Source organism: Anas platyrhynchos, chromosome 7 (assembly GCF_047663525.1).
Source record: "Anas platyrhynchos isolate ZD024472 breed Pekin duck chromosome 7, IASCAAS_PekinDuck_T2T, whole genome shotgun sequence".
Classification (NCBI taxonomy): domain Eukaryota; kingdom Metazoa; phylum Chordata; class Aves; order Anseriformes; family Anatidae; genus Anas; species Anas platyrhynchos.
Window position 1 is genome coordinate 11,879,628 of NC_092593.1, and position 17,327 is coordinate 11,896,954.

At 44.2% G+C, this 17,327-nt stretch overlaps 1 protein-coding gene and 1 long non-coding RNA gene across 20 annotated transcripts in view; both read left to right on the forward strand.

Annotated features, from left to right (window-relative positions):
* The first annotated feature begins 1,161 nt into the window (after nt 1-1,161).
* On the forward strand, nt 1,162-6,983 carry LOC140002910 (uncharacterized). Its single transcript, XR_011810550.1, has 3 exons — nt 1,162-1,815; nt 2,334-2,382; nt 6,477-6,983. It is a non-coding gene; the product is annotated as an uncharacterized lncRNA (long non-coding RNA).
* Nucleotides 6,984-7,733: 750 nt separating this feature from the next.
* Nucleotides 7,734-17,327, forward strand: part of BIN1 (bridging integrator 1) — a 90,363-nt gene continuing 80,769 nt past the window's right edge. For 2 of the 19 annotated variants that reach the window (XM_027462200.3, XM_027462197.3), the window contains exon 1: nt 7,738-8,047. In XM_027462200.3, coding sequence (XP_027318001.1) covers nt 7,964-8,047 — 84 coding nt within the window. In that variant the 5' untranslated portion in view covers nt 7,738-7,963. Of the gene's footprint in view, nt 8,048-17,327 lie in introns of all 19 variants that reach the window. The other 17 variants (XM_013097533.5, XM_027462195.3, XM_027462194.3 and 14 more) reach the window with 17 other exon arrangements.

Here is a 17,327-nt window from a genome sequence, read left to right on the forward strand (position 1 = left end):
CTGGATGTGGAACTGTAAGGCTGCCTCCTCATTTTGTGCTGCTCTTTCTTGCCTTTCTCATCACTGTGTGGTTTTGTGGGATATTTTTGCCAAAAACATACAAGACAAGTGATGCTGATTGTGACCACAACCCTCTGACACTCTTAGGTAGGAAAGAGATCCCCTTTCAACTGTTAGGCCTCCATCTGCAATAGCTATAAGCAGTCTGTGTGAGAGGATATAAAATGGGAGCATTCAAGGATTTCATGCAGTACAAGGACCAGTGACTTGCATGTGCAAGTGATGGAAGGGGGTTGTTCCTGTTTAACACAGTAGGAGCAGTGGGGAAAAGAACAGGAGGTTCTCTGGTAGTTTTCCAAGCAGCATATCTTTGTAGTATAGAGTAAATTTTTCTTCACCTCCAAATGGAAAAGTATCATGTCTTGTGTCTTCCTTTAGCTTAGGGCTTGATATCACTATCCTTCAAGTATGCTGGGAAAGAAACCACAACAAATGCCTTAAAATAAATGAAAACATTGAAATGATGGCTTAATTCCACCTACCCTTTTTTGCTTTTTTTTTTTGACTCAGATTTTGAAGTTTTCTTCCTTCTTGAAACATATGAATGTGATCCCAGACAGTGTGGTTTTGAGAGAACATCCTGCATTGAAAAAAATCCAGGTGAAAATGTTGAGGTGCTGCAACATTTCCAGACTTGTTCTTTGGCTTTCAGGATAGAAAAGAAGAAATAGCATGCATTGCAGTCACTTACACTGTGATACGTTAGGAAAAAGTTTCACAATTTAAAATGTTTGGTTGGTTTATCTGATAGAGTTGCCTTGTTTCAAAATAGAGTTTGGAAACAAAGCAGAAATGTAGCTTGACATTTATGTTTGTTCCTTCTAGCATGGTGATGACCCTGATATCTGTATACACAAGGCTGTGACTCATTAAACCGTCAAGGATGCTTACTTTAAGACTCTAAATATTGTCTGTTAAATTTGGCAGGGACACTTCAAGATGTCAGAGTATTCAATGACATGTAAAAATGCCAGATAATCTGTTTGTGAAGAGAATTTTCTCAATTTTACACCTAAATCTCTATAGCATTTCATTTTCCATCATGGATCAAATATTTGTCTACGAATAAAAGAAAACTACCCATTTACCCAAGCTGGGAAGAGTTGAATCAGTTGCAGCAAACTGCAGTAATTGAGTACAGTGTTTAGAATTCAGGTTAGAATCCAGGCTGGAATAGCAAAGAGCTATTCACATTAAAAGCCATTTTGATGGGATCATCTGCTGTTTTCCCTTAGAAATGCCGACGCTTCACTCTTGGTTTTCTAGGCATATGTTCTCACAATGCCTGGGACCTGCATTATTTTTCAGATGGGCTATTTCAGTGGTGCAGAGGCAGCTTGGTAATATAACTGATTCCAGTGCATGGAAGCTTACAAGCAGTAAATATCTACTTTAATTCTCTTCAGCCTGTTCTTTTGTTTCTACTAGAAATTAACTCTTGGGTGTGCACTGAATAATGGTTTCAAGATTAAAGGCATGTGCACAGTTTGAAAAATTCCTTGAAGTCCATATAATACCCAGAAGCATTGTTTTTATCAGATTTTTTTTTTTTTTAATTAGAAATCCAATACATTGTATTGATATACCTTTAATAAAAATTAGATACTCTGAGCAGTGTTTTTGGGGGGCAGTTAGCTTTTAAGTTACTTACTGTGGCTTTTTATTCCTTTTGAGGTCTTTGTTTTTACCTGAATCTGTATGAAAATCTTAGAGAGTTGACAAAACCAACTGGTGGAGATGGCTGAGATGTTATGGGTAAGTATCACTTTTTTGCATTTGTCTGTGCAGTTCAGCCTTCATCAAGAACTAGGAAAACGCTATTTTATATTTCAGTAATTATTAATTAGAGTGTAGAGCAATGGTGTATTTAATATGTGCAGAATACTCTTCGTGTCCAAAGCAGAAAGTGGCCATCCTCATTTGCTGAAAAATCAAATCCCAAATACCTACAGCAGTGTTGGATAATTTGAAAACTGAGCAGATCTGAAGGGATAATGAGTCTATAATGAATGAAGGTGAGATAGCTGTCATACGTTACTTGTAGCGAATGAGTCACTCAGTTTGGTTGCCAAGGAAAATGAAATGAGGCTATCACTAAATGGAAGCAGGGAGAAAGACATTGCAACTGGGGCCTTTGTTACCATTTCATAATTTTACATGGTATGGCTGTAAACAATGTGAGAGCCCGAACTGGTGTGTTCTGTATAAAATATTTCTCAATTTCACTGATATTTTGTGCTGGTGATATAATATCCTTTGTGTTTTTCCATCAGGTGGTCTGTGTGTTCTTCTGCAGCTGAAGACTGAGATACAGACTAATAGGTGGGATGATTTATAACTAATTTCAATTTTTTAGATATTTTAATAAATACTAGAAGGCTTCCAGAATTCTCAGATTAATTTCCAAAGCAAGCACGTGATTTGCTTACCTACTCCCTTGTTGTTTGCTGATAGTGAAAAACTAAAAATATATATTTCATAAGTGCTAAGTCTTTTCCTACAAGGTGGAGCATATAGAAATTTTGGTAAGCTTCTTGGAAGTATATTTATGCAAAGCTTACTAATCTTTTCCGCTCTACTCATTTGTGAGCAAAGGGAGGTTAATCTTCACGGCCAAAACTGACTTTGTGGTGGACAAATGCACATAGACACTATCCAGAAAATAGCTACCTGCAGCTGAATCAGGCATCCAAAATGGCACATGGATGGAAAAAAACTTTTAAATTTTGAAATTCACTGAAAAATCTGCTGTAGTTTTGAGGTCCAAGATATATCATGAACACTCAATTCTCAGGAATTCTAGCAAGCTTGTAATCAAGGGACAGGCTTCAGTGAGTTATGAGAGTTTTAGTGCTGTTTTACTTCCTGCCTCCCACCCTCTCTGAGGGGAGTGGGATTGTCTGAACTAGACTGGCAAAGCTGAGCAGAGTTTGGAGCCTTCCGTATGCTGTAGTAGTAGATTTTTTTGTGTTTTGGATACAAAAAGAGTCATTTATATATCATCTTCTGTTTCTCATCTTCATGACAGCGGAGAAACGCACAACAGAAGTTGTGAATTTATGTGGGAGAGAGAACAGCTTCTAGACACCATTTTAAAATCAAAATACTTTCATCTTGTTTTTGTTTTAAGGGGTAGAACACATGATTAGTAATGTCTTATCTCAAATTATTATGGCAGAAACTTCCTTATCCTTCCCAGCACCTTTCTACGAGAGAACAAAGGAAGAGTTTGCATGAGAATATAGTCAGAAAGGAATGCTAAGACAAACTAGATAATGGTGAATTTGATGTCTGAATTTCCATTTAACTTGATAAGAATATTTGTTTAGGGTAAGATAGAAATCCCCTTGGCTGGTTCTTTCTGAATGTTGTCACAGAAGAATGTATTACTGGAAATGGAAATTAAAAACTGAAGATACTGTTTAGAGCAAGCAAGGTTGCATTAATGTGGTTAGATGTTGCTAAATAATATGTTTTATGATAATTGTTCTTTTCAAGGTGTTGGACTTGATGTCTTGGATTAATCCCTCAGCTGGCATCATAAAGCAATGAGTTAGGCCTTCTGACTTTTGTTGTTATGGCTAGAGGTAGAGACAGGCCTATGGCTCCAAGCAGCCAGAATCTCTCAGGTAGTTTAAGAATGTGAGTCTTGGTTTTGAATACAAACAAGGAATCACAATTTATAATAGACCTATCTTGCATTATATTAGTACTTGGAGAGTAGGGTTTTAGAGTTGTCTGAAGAGTTTATTGCAAATAGTGCTGTTTAGCATGAAAATAGCAATTTTAAGAATTCAAACATTTTTACTTAACCAAACTCTACTAAACATTTCAAAACCACAACAATTATGAACTTAAAATCAGAACTTAATGTAGAGAAACAATAGTCAATTTTACTGGGTTTTACTCTTCTTTGGATTAATTGAAACCGGGAATATATACATTAGTTGCATGAATGTTAGAGGCCAGTACCATTGCTATTTAAAAATTCATTTATTTAAATGAAATGTATCGTACATTAAAGACTTTGCCACCAGCAGCAGAAAAAGACATATTTTGGTTGTCAAGCTGCAATTAAAAGGTTCAAGTCAGAGAACATAAAGATATACCACTGAAAACACTCTTTAAAAACTAAAATTTTATACTAATTTAAATTAGTAGTCCTGACAAAAACATCCTGCTCCCAGATGGACAAATTTGGCAAAAACAGGAATAAAAAGAGAGAGAGAGAGATGTAACAATTTGTATAATGAAGGAAATAAATTTTATCTAACCCATGAAATAATAGACTCCAAACCAACAGGCATTTAAGAATATGCTTAATTGTAAACAGGTGAGCAGTTCATCTGTCTTTAATGAGACGACTGAAGTGAAATGCACTTATGAGGTTTAGACATAACATAAGCATTAATGACTGGAGTATTAATCAATTTAGAACATAATAAAAAAGCAATGTTAGGCATACCCTGTAAATTTGTGCGTTTGGGCTGTTGTGTTTGACATCCTTGTTTCTTGCTTATGAACTGTGCAAACGAATCATGCTGTCACCAGGGAGATGGACTACAAGTGGATTTCATAACTTCAGGTATCTGAGGTATTAATCTCATCTCCCTCTGTAGTTAAGGAGGAGGGGAGACATTCCTAGAAGCTGTTTTATCTGTTGACTCATGCTTTGCAGGTACTCACTTCTTTTGGCCGTAGAGGAAGCCCATGTGACCTCAGTTTAGCTTAGACTAGGCATGTTTAGCCAGTTACAATTAGGTAAAATTGTGTCATAGTGTTACAATAAATGTGTGCATTGAACCCAATGAGCCTCATTGCAGGAGTCTGATGTATCAAATTCTATTTTTTTAAACTCAGTTTGTACAGAATCTGTCACTGAGAAATTCAATTAGCCACTAAAAGTGTCTTCTAAAAAGTTAGACTGCTGTGCCTCACGGTGACAAGCTCATGCGAATAAAAGCATTAAGTTCCTAATCAGTATGTTTATTTTTATATGCAGTCTCTTATTATGTGAAATTATTAACATTTGTAAGTGTACATAAAAAAAACTCCAACAGTATTAGTAAAATTGAGATCAGAACAATGTGGGTAGATGTGAGACTGAAACCTTTCCTGTCCACAGAGGAATATCAGCTGGTTAAAACAGTTTATGTGGAATTCATTCAAATGTTTGGCCTGTCATGGTATGTGATGTTCACTGGGTCATGCCAGGGGAATGCCTTTTGTGCCACACCTGGAGCCTGGCAAATGCTTTGCAGCTTTGGTGCTGATCCAATCAAGCACAGAAACAACTGGGAAATGACTCATGGTGGATGCTTGCTGATAATCTTAGCTTTTAAAAAGTACACAGTTTGTCATTATTTTTCATTATGGTGAATATGGGTGTCTGGTCACCTCTGTTTTACAGTTTTCTGATGTTTGCCATGGACTTTCTTCTCAGCTCATGTGCTGCAATCTCCCTCTCTTTTCACTTGAAAGACGTAATCAGACAAAAATTCCTTCAAAACTAGTTTCACTGAAGAAAAGAGCTAGGCAGGAGAAGCAAATGTATGAGGAATGCAGAGGAATGCTGTTCTGACCCTGAAACATCTGCTCTTTTATTCTTTATGTCACAAATATTTAACCACATGTGTATCTTTCTCTCTTAAAAGTTTGGTTGAGGAGGAGGAAGAGATGGGGATGTGTGTGAAGCAAGAAATGAAGAAAACCTCATATTAATTATTTTTCCAGATTATACTGTGATACTGAGATGCTGCAAAACTATTATCTAATAGTAAACAAGAAAAGTAATATGAAGATACATAGGCTGAAATTGTGGGCAAAACAAGTTGCATTTGGGCCAAATACACAATTGCCAATCTACAGAAAAACAGACTCAATTACGGACATTAAATGCAAAGCCAGAAAGGAATTTAATAAAATTGTAGTTTGCAATGCAGCATGGTATCACAGGTATGTACATGTAGGCACTTGAGTCTGAATATAGCTTGTATCACTGCATTATTTGCATATACAGCTGAACCATGCCTAAGTATTTTATTAAATACTTATATTTATATTATATATTTATATTAAATAGTATGCCTACTAATACAGTTGAGGTACAGCATGGATTCAAGCAAGTTTCTGAATTAGGGCTTTTTAAAATTATTATTACTCTTTGTTTTTAAATGCCATTGTCACACGAGATAAGAAATGCAGAGTCATTATATCATGAAGCCTCACAAAGAGGTGCTGACAGGTTCTCTGCTCACAGTTTCTAAGGGCTCTGGCAAGACAATCGTTTTTATTTCAAGTTCTCAATGAACAGAAATAGTACTGGAGCAGAAAGGGGAAACAATAAATGAAATGTAAGATGAAAAATCTGGCCTAGCTCTCAAGTAATCACTGCCAACATTTTTCTGTTGCTTTAGATTGCAGTAGTGACCGCTACACTGTTCCCTGTGTATATGAAACTCCAGAGATAACTGTTTTCATCTGGCAAAATTAAGACTGTGAAATCATCTTGGAATACAGGTAGGTTTTACTACCATCTTTTAATTCGAATAGGTGTAAGAGATGCAAGTCTCCATCTTAAGGACAAATGCAAATTCCTTAGGTACCTAAATTGTCTCTAGAGCACTGCTTTGGTTGATGCTGTACTGGTTATTGGGTGTACACAAAGTAGATGCCATCTCAGGCAAAATTAAATAAATGTTCAGAAGCAGATGAGGAAGGAAGCTTCCCCACTGCCTGACCACACTGCAGTGTGTGGAACTGCAGGAAGCTTTGGTGCTGAGCATGAGGATTTGAATAAGAGCGCTGAGGTGGCTTCCTGTGCTCCGGGAAACAGAACTTTGGAACTTTGTCCTATCTTGTAAAGGAACAGTGTTTCATGACATTATTTGCTCAGTGGGTATAGGAGAGAGAAGACTGAAGCCCCTCTGGCAGGACCAGCTGCAGCGCACGTGGCCAGGAAGCGCGGGCTCGCTGCAGGTAGAGGCAGGATGTGTACACACCTGGGCTGGGGATAGCGAGCAGTTTAGTCCCAGCTGAAGAAAAACACCACACAGGCTGAGGTTCCAGGATTTCGGGGGAACCCAGCTGAGTGAGGCACTCTGGGCAGTCATGGCTGGATTTCTCCTGGTGAGTGCCTGGCACTGCCATGTCTTCTGCAGTGCTGCTTCACTCCAGCAGCGTGGCGACTCCTGAGTGGGAGCAGCCGTCACCTGCAGGCACGTTGGATCCAGTTCGTTGTACAAAACCAAAAATGAGCATAAAGCTGCGACTGCAGCACATTGGAAGCTCTGTGCAAAGTAATTATCCACCCTAATGTGCCTGTGACCGAGCTGGTCAACTGATTATTTGCAGCTTTCAAAGAGAAGCGGAGGTGATGCAGTTACCTGGGGCCAACAGTAAGCTGTCACGTGAGGCACAGTCAAAATTACAGGATGAAATCTGGAATTTCAGCTTGCTTTCTACATGGAGGGGGGCTGATTCACTCGAATACCAATTTGTCACATTGTGTTTTTCAAAGGTACAATCTGAAAAGCATCGAAGCCCAGCGTGGCCGTGAACCACCATGCCCGGCCACCATCCCTCACGAGGCTGTCAGCCCAAATCTGACCGATGCGCAGCACCGGCCACAGCTGCAGCCCCCTCAGGGTCCCTCCTTTCGGGCTGGAGGTTTTACGGAGGGCTCTCCCCTCACGGAGGGGACCCGGGCCCCCCGCCACGCCCGGCTGCGGCCTTGCGGGGGCCGCTGGGGCCGGGTGGCGGGGCGGGGCGGGCGGGCTGAGGCGGCGCGGAGCGGCCGCGCTCGGTCCCTTTAAAAGGCGGCGGCGGCGGCGGCCGTGGCCATTGTCTCCCGCCGGGTTTTATCCCCCCCTTCGCCGCCGGCTGCCCGGGAGAGGAGCACAAGATGGCCGAGCTGGGCAGCAAGGGGGTGACGGCCGGCAAGATCGCCAGCAACGTGCAGAAGAAGCTGACCCGGGCGCAGGAGAAGGTGAAAGGGGGAGGCTCGGCGGTGGCGCGGTGCTGCGGGGTGGGATTGGGATTCCCGGAGCCTTTCGCTGTCCTCCAGCCCCCTGCCCTGTCGGCAGCCGGGGGGAATTTGTGCTGGCCGCCCCGCAGGGCTGGGGTCCCCGAAAGGTGCCGGGGTGAAGGGCGAGCGCAGCCTCCCGGGCCTAACGCTGTGCTGCTGCTGCCGCCAGGGAATTGGGCTGGTTTGCTGGGGCTGGGGATGTGCTCTGGAAGGTTTCTAAAATGCAGGGGACGAGGAGCAGCCCCGGCGGCTGCCCCCTGCCTGCCCTGCTCCAGCAGCCGGGGCTGCGGCTGCAGGGGGTGACAGGGCGGCAGAGCCGGCCCCCGGTGTGCAGCCGCTCGCCCCGAGCTCCTTGCGGCTACTGATGTGCTCTAGCCACCAGATGGCAACCATATTTTTGGTTAATTCTGAGGTAGGTGGTGCAGGCTGGGCTCCTGGCCTGCTGCTGAACCTGCTGCGTGTATCGATGTGGCTGGCGGGCCCTTCCCCTGCCTCCTGTCTGAACACACACGCAGGTGCTTTTCCCAAGGGAAGAGTTTTCCACAAAGTCTGGAAGTCCGTCGCGTGTCCTTGCTCATCCCCAGTCACCATCAGGGGATATGGGAGCGATAGCAATTAAGAGCTTTGCTGCAGGTTGTAGGGGGCTCACATGATGTGGAGTCGGTTGTTTGTCGCTTCACGCAGCGAGTTTCCCTCTGAGGAGAAAAAGAAAACAAAACCCAAAGCGCTTGCCTTATAAGCCAACGCAAATTCTAGGCCCTTTGGCTGTTGCCATCCGAATACAAACGATGCAGCTTTGCTCTCTCGGTTCTTCAAAAAAAAGAAGAAGCAAAAAGGCATTGCGTGGTTTATCTGACTGGCTCCTTCATACTGCTGGCACTTCGTCTCCAATGAGTCCTCTTTTATGGAGCGTTTGGTATTTTACAGTTGTCTTGAAGGGACAGGCTCTCACCAGGACAAGCACGTTAATGCAAGCTTGCAACTTACGAGGAAAGGCACAGTAGACCATGGAGTGAAGATGTCAGTGGTTATGGCATGATGCTGGAATTAGTACTGTGGCATTTGATCTGAAACTGTAGATATGTGCTGCTGTTCATCAGGAAGGTTAAACCACACATTGAGAAATAAGGACCAGGTCTTTAAAAAAGAGAAAAGGCTAAGCAGAAACCTGCAGAGGTATGTCTGGGTGCACAACAGACGAAGCACTTAAAAAAATACTGGATTTTTCTGAAGGGAAGCTAAATGAGTTTGAACTTTCCTTTTTGAGGCAGGAATAAATTGAGGCTTAAACAAGCTGACAGTGTTCCTTTGATGTAGCCTCTTTCAGTCCGAATTTAGGATAAAAATTCTTTCCTTCAGAGTGCTATCTCCCTCCCAACTTCGGCCCTAAGGCTTTGACTTCGGCAATTTCCTTCATGGTGAATTTAAGCCTTGTGTTAAGCAAAGAATGATGTCTTTTTGTTCAATGCAGAATTCACACTGAAACGCTGTACACATCCTTTTTTCCCTTCTGAGATGGCTATTATGTAAAGCATGTAAGATATTCTTTCAGAAGTGCTGTTTGTTTTGAGCCTTTCAGCAAAACTATAAGCTATTTTTGGAAGGCATTTTCTCGATTCAACAGGAAATATGGGGCAGAATGGTTGACTGTGCTGTTTGCAAAGGGGTGGTGCACCCTTTTAACCCCTCTTTTCATTTAAATGTAGCCTCAAATTGTAATACTTGGCCAAAATTTGCGTGTTGTCTAGTGAAACGTATCAATAAGTTGATGCATCTGTTGAGAGGAGTGTACCTGGCTGAAAGAACTCTTGCAACTATTGCGAACTTGTACATCGTCCTTCTCAACAGCTAGGAGATTTGGGCTGTGAGTTGGACTTTGTTCATCCTATTGTTACCTGAAGCATTTTCAGACCTGGACTTTGAGCTCAGAGCCTTTCATAGGTTTTCAGCTACTTAAAACGGAGTAAAATTTTAATGCCTCCAGTGTCGTAGTATCTTGGAGAGCCCAGTCTTTGCATGCTCTTTTAACTTTGCCAATAAGTATTTGACAATAAGGATTTGAAAGTTTTTGTCCTTTATGTCTGTAATCTCAATTAAGAATTTATGTTTCTCCGTTCAGTTTTTATGTTATATTTTGGAAAACATTAAAAATCACCCCCCCCCATTTACACAATTCTCAGCCTATTCGAAGAGTGTCCTATTCTTGGGTGTGTAAATCTGCACATGCACAAACATTTCTATTTTAAACAAAATAAAATCACATCTCGGTGACTTGCTGCGGTCCTGGTGTCAGGTACTCCCTCTGGGACAGTCCAGCAGTGGGTTGAGTTCATGAAGCAAATGGACCGGGCTGTTGATGCTTGGCTGGCAGCAGGAGCCCCCCGTCCCGGGATCGAGCTCCTTGCTTTTCCCCAGCAGGTTCAGCGGGGATTCAGAGCGGGGAAAAAAGGGTATTGGCTGCAGGGAGGCGGGCTCAGGGATCTGAATTGCTCAGAGATTCATAGACATTTCTGCGGAGACAAATTGTGAAGTTGACATTGGGCTTTTCTCTGGAGGTTGTTGTGTGTGTGTGTGGAGAGGATTGGAATGGGATGAGCTGTGTTTCCCTTTCTAGATGTTGCAGCTTCCCACAGTCGGTGTGTCCTGCAGGGGCTGTGCTTGCTGTTTTCATTTGGGCCAAGTTAGAGATCTGAAACCAGGTTTCTGTGGGGTTGTTCTTTTTGCCATGGTAATAGACTGTTGTATTTTTTCATTCTTTCACTCTGTACCAACACGTCAGTACATCCCCTTTTCTCCCTCGATGTCCCTCACCAAAGGGGAAGGATTTGGCCCAGGACCTGCTGAAGTTCAGCAGTACCCCTTGTGTTGGGGGTGCCGCTGAGGTTGTAGACCCTGCCACTCACTGCCTTGCTGTGTTACCGTGAGATGTCACTTCTGCTTTCTGTTCCTGGCTTACTTTATCCCAGCGATGTTTACCCTTGCACATCTTTGCAGAGTTTCCCCAATTAAACCTTCTGTCAGAGCATGGTTCTAGCTGCACAGCCCGAGGAGCTGGGCTGTGCTCTTGGCCTCGCAGGGCTGCTGTGAGCATAGCTGGTTAGAGCTAGGCTTGCCAGTGCTCGCTCCCTGTCAGCTACAGAGCAAAAAATCATATGAATGCCAGTAAACCAAAGGTTTCACTAAAGTATTTGCAGCCCAGCAATGAGAAATAACCAAGGACATTGGCCTCGAGAAGGAAGGCAGAGGAGTGCTTTTGGCAGGCTGATGTGGCCTGGTTTCCCAATTCTTTTTTAAATTAATTTTTCTCATGTAACAATTTCAGTAGCAAAGGGAATGTCCAGAAAGGATCTTTTCCTTTCCCAGGATCTTAGGCTTTGTTTCTCTTCCCTTGATATCCCTTTGCTGTGAACATGAGAAGGCTGAGAAGGTTGTGAATTGAGTGGAACACAGTTTGCAGGAGGCATGGCTTGCATTTTAAGCTTGCTCTCAGAAGATACTTTTTTTATTTTTATTTTTTTTATCAAGGAACAGCAACCAAGAACCTTAAACCACGTGTAAATGCAGATGTTTGCAGGATTCTGCTGTCGGGAGGCTGCCTGCTGTGTGGAACCTCTGCAGAAAGGAGGTTTTAAGCACAGCAGGGTGGATGCAGAAAGCTCTCTCCTTGAGAAGCCAGCACCACATCTACCTGGCTGGGAGGAGGGGAATTCCATACTGATTGATCCTTCAGCAAAAAGTTTCAAAGCTTCTGCAGTTTTCACTTGGCTTTACATAGGATAGGATGGTTTGGCAGCAATTAACCTTGTTGAATCAGGGAAGTACAAAATGTGAGACAGCCTGACAAGCTGCAGGAGTTCTCTTGATGATCTGGCATGAAACTTTTTTTTTTTTTTTTGCTTTTACTCCTAGAGAACTCCCTAGGAAAGGCTTCTTCGTGTTGGCTTGGTTTCTCGAGAGGGTAAGGCTAACGTGACAGGTAGAATCTCAAAGGTACTTTGTGTATAGAGGTTGCTGGAAAACAGGCACTGGAGAGAGATCTGAATTCATGCCCCTCACGTACAGATGCTTCCAGTATGAGCTCAGGCTGCATTACTGGGTATCGGGTAATCTGCATGGGGCAGGGAGGAGGCGAAATTGGAAACCAGGCTCCGCATGTTTCCTTGCCATGGAATGGGTTGACTGGCAGGGCATTTACATTGCCCTGCTGAAGGTGCCCCTCTGTCTGCGGCGTTGGCAGCAGGTTTTTTTTAAGCAGAATCTCATGGATGGATGAATTTTTTTGTGGTTAGAAAAAGTCCAGACGTGTTCCTGCTCACTCTCAGCCCCGTGAGCTCTGATATGACAGCCAGTCCTCTTCAGCACAGCTCTTGTGAGGTCAGGTTCACATAGTGGCTGTGAGGTCTCTTTTCCAATGCAGAGGTTTGGTGAGGCTCTAGGCAGACTAGAATTAGTGCTGCAGAGCTCATCAGTCAGGTAGGTGCCCTCAGACCTGTCTGTCCTCTCCGTCCCTCGTGCATGTTGATTTTTCCAGCCACAAATGTTGTTTTTGCAACGTCACAAGTGCTCTTGTCATGTAACTGGCCAAACCATTCAGGAAAGCAGCCTGAGGTGTTTGCTGTCTTGCAGGACTGGGGTTTTGGGGTGGAAGGCAGTAGTAACAAATAACGCAGGTTTTGTTTAATTCCTGACCCTGTGGGCAGACTGACAAGATCCTGCTGTTTGGGCCCAAACGTGTCGTAAAGCTCCTCTTCCAGAAACTGTCAGAGAAACAAGAAGGTGACTGAGGCTGACAGCTATCAGCGAGGCTATTTTTTCCCCTGTGTGGTGGTGGAAGGACACCTGAGCCGCGTGCCGTGTGAGTCCTGCCCTTCGCAGGGCTCAGCTTACAGTGCTGGCTGCCTACCTGTGCGTGCCGGGGTCCGGCCTCCTCCCCACGAGTGTGCACGGGCAGCTTGATGGTATCGTGGAGATGCACTCGGTTTGCCCAGGCAGGATGGGCTCTGGCAACCCAGTCTTCACCTGGTTGCAGCCTGAGGGCTCAGCACAGGGGGCTTTTAGGAAGCCTTGGCAAAGCCAGGGAGCACAGACCTGCTTTGGGATCAGGCTGCCTTGCTCTGCGCTGGGTTTGGCCAGGAGTCTGCGTTGTCCACCTGCAAGTAATGAAATGGGGACAAGTGCTGAAGTATGAATAAAGCTTCCTAGGAGAGCTGCTGGCAGGTGGAGTAGGGACCAAGGTCCGTTTTGATGTCAGCCTGTGCTTTAGGTTTCTCTTGAGGGACTTCGTGTTTGCTTTTCTTCAACACCTGCAGTACTGAATGTGTGAGTGCAAGCAATACCCTTCTGGTGTTCATACTCATGCTGAAAGGGGTTGTTTCTCCGAGGAGGGGACTGGAAGAGAGAAGAGGGTCATTTACATTGTCCTGCTAGTTAAAATCTATTTTAAACACGCTATTAGTTGAGCATGTAACGTTGCCAGGACAGGAGCGAGGGACCTCTGCAGAAACGCTTGGACTGTTGGCAGCGGTGCAGGGGATAGATAAATCTTGGCAGGTGGTTTTTCAGCAGGTGCATATGAGTGACTGATGGGTCTCGGACAGCTCAGGTGTCCCTTGGAACATCTCCTGGCTTTGCTGCCTCTGGAGCTGCTTGATCTTCACAAAGCTGACGAGTGCTGCAGGACAGGTCCAGTGCCTCATTCCTAGGAAAAAAAATGGAAATACAGTAATTAGCAGAAAATAGGGTTAATGGATCTTTTTTTGATTTAGGTTGCAGTTTTATTATGCCAACTTGTTTGTGTAGTTTCTTAGCTGCTGCTCAGAAAGCACAGCTTTGATTTGCACTTCTGTGCTCTGAAGGAGCTGTCCTGGTAATGCAAATAGGAGCAGCCCAACCTGAACAGTTTTCACAGTTGTTTAATTCTCTCTTCCCCCACCTTTCTCCCTCCCAAGTTCCTCCTTGACTGCTGGGAGTGCTCAGGAGGGTTTTGGCCACTGGTTGCATCTTCAGGGACTCTTGGAAGCTAGGGCTCAGAGCGTTACACAGACCTAGACAGGTCTCAGTCATTACGAAGCAGCCATGGCAAGCTCTAGGAACTGAGGAACAGGTCGTATGCTTGCAAAACCCTACACAAGTACACATGTGTAACAGATTTTTTTTCACTATTTAGGATGTGCTGGAGTAAGCCTGCTCAGCCCTGGGGCTGGTAGGTTAAAGCCTTTGATTAGGCACTTCTAGAGGGCACATTAATTGAGAGGCATTTAGGAGAGTCACAAAAGCTAGGCAGTGCTGCCTTTCTTTTTGCCCCTTTCCTTGGTAGAAAGGAGAAGTCTGGGTGGCAGTTTCTTAATATAGGCTGCCAGGCGGGATGGAGAGTGCAAACTTTACCAACAGGGAGGAAAGCAGAGCTTAACAGCATCTAATCCTGCCGTAAAACCACAGGCTGCATTTAATCTCTTGATGATACGCAGATATCAAAGCCTGGCCTCTCTGCAAAGATTTGACGTGCGGGTTCAGAAAGCTGGTAACCTGTTTGGAAGTGATTTTATTTTTTTGCCAGTTCTTTGTTGATTGTGTTGATTTTATGCATTTTAAGGAGGTTTAGAACTTGTTAGAATTGCCTAAGAGATATGCTAGTTACCAGTCCTCTTCTAAGTTTACCTTTACAGGAGGGAGATGAGGGGCTGGAATAGCTGCAGTACAAACACGTTTCACTGGGCATTTCCTAGCGCTTTGCTTTCAAACTGGATTAGGCAGAAGTGCAATACTTGCTTGCCAGCAGGAAGGGAAAGGGAACTTCAATCTTACAGTGACTAGAGTGTTTGAAAACAGAGCTGAAAGTGTTTTTTCTTTTTTTTTGGTCTTCAAGCCATTTGGCATGATTGCACGGTTGATAAGGCCAGAAACAATAACGTGTGACTTAACCAACTCAGCTCAAAGTTGATTGGTATCTGCAGAATGAGTGATTGTATCCCCTTGGGTTCCTTGGGAATGGTGCCACTGATGGATGTGCACGTATGCAGAACACACAGACTTTATGAAGTATAAAGGCTGGGATATGAGGATGGTGTAGATCTCTGCATCTTCTTCCTTAACAGAAATGCTGATGGTGTAGCTCTCTGGTACCCTTGCATGTGACACATTCCTGTAAATTGTGGTAAGTCTTGTGACACTGCGAGTTCCAGGAGGCTGAGTGTAGAAGGACCAAACTTATTTCTATCCCTCCTTCCTCAGCCATTATGATGGATAAAAGGAGCAAAACTGTGAGGGGGAAAAATAGAATATGAAAAAAGAAATGCAGGGAATTAATTTTCTGTAATTTGTATGCTTAGTGCATGATGTTTGAATTGTCATGCCGTAGGCTAGTGTCCAAGGCAGATTCCTTCATCCCATCCACTTTGGGTGGTGGAACATGGCCCATCTGGTCCAAATACTGATTCTGACACAAGACCAGAAAGGGGAGCGAGTTGTGCCAGGGGACAGCATGTTTCAAGGGTTACTTTGGAAACAGATTTTGGGGAAAAAAAAATAAAAATGGTGAGAACAGTGCCAAGCTCTATTAGGGAAACAATGCTCAGGAAAAGTTGTTTTTTTCAGATGTAAAAGTATATTTGGGGTCTGCACGGAAATGCTCCTCAAGGTATAGGCTCCTCAGTGGAGGAATGAACGACCTACTTTGTACACTGAGCCAACACGACTGGGGACTTTTTTTCTTTTGCCTCCTTAAGCTGAGTAGCCATTGCAAAAGGCTGAGCCTCGCTGTGCGTTAATGGACGTGAACCACTGCAAGAAAGTACCCATGCTGATAACATTCGTCCTTGTGACGTGCAGCCGGCATGGCTGCTTGTTAGCACCAGCACTGCGATTGCGTTATGTGCTGCTGAAAATGGACATTCCCCATACTGTAACTGTTCCAATGTAAGTACTGGACAGCCTCGGTTAGTTAAGATGCTTCTGTTTTATTTCAGCAGAATCCATATTCAAGTTGCTTTTTAGGTAATTCTTGCAGAGGTTCAGTAAGGGTGGTTTTGTAGGTAGGGGTGCAGGGCTGTTTTTGAACGTCGGAAAATTCATGAAAATGCATAAGCCACAGGAATTGTGAAAGAGAGACTGGCTTTCTTTGGAGAAGAAGAGCAGCTGTATGTGCAGGGGCTGAGAGGGGAGAATGAGGAGGCTGACCATGGTAGGAAGGGCAAGGTCAGAGAAAACTGAGGGTGATGCGATGAGTCAATTGTGGGTGCTGCGTCAGTGCACTGCATCCGGGCTGCTTATAGACTAGGGCTTGTCTGCAGATGGGTACTGGAGTCAAGTGCTGGACTTAGAGCTTTTTGCCAAGCTGGAGGCTTTTGCTCTTCATTCCCTGACCCTCAGTGATCATAAATAATTGCGGAAGGAAGTGAGCATTACCAGGGCTGGATGACATTACGGTGTGGCTGTGGGTATTAGCAGGTGAAAAGAGCTGGGCTGCTCTGCTGGGTCCTCAGAGCTGGGGTGGGAGGATTTAAGTGGGGTGCCTTGGAAGCAGCCCATCCCGTATCTCCAGCTCAGGCCTGACTTGTTGAGGAGGCTCCCTGCGGGGAGGCATCGTGGGGCTTTTCCTTTCCAATGGCAATATGGACAAATTCTCAGCAAGTACATTGGCAAGGAAGCCAGGGGGCTTACACCCGCTTGCTGAAGGAGAACTTTGCCCATCAGGCCAGGCTCTCAAATTTACTGTTACTCATCCTACAACTCCTTTGAAGGCAGGCCTCTCGGGGGAAAAGAAGAGCTGTTCAAAAGCTGCTCCCTTCTGGCTTTTTGTAGTCTGTGACTCCAGATTTTTTTCACTAGAGGATAACACGTGACTTGTTTTGGAAGAAGCAACAAGAGATAATCATCTGTGTTACTCCACATGTTCCCACTTTGCTGGGACAAGCCACATCCTGTATCCCAACGTGGCCGTGGAGGGCAGTGTTCCTAAAGCTTTCTCCTGCATCTGATCCTTTGCTGCTGTCTCCTTCTGACTCGGGGAGATCCAGCTGCTGATCCAGATGTCTGCCTTTTCCTTCTGCCCAGCTGTGTGTTACATGTTCCAGATCCATCCTGCATTTCAGAAATTCCCATCCCTGTTCAGCAAGGCAGCCAGCAACCCTTACAGGAGCTTTCCTAGCCTCTTAAGGGTTCTGCGTCTAGCCTGTGGCTTCTGGAGTCCCTTTGCTCATGGCTCTGCCTTATAAGAGCTCCTCTGCCCCCTCTCCTCCAGCAC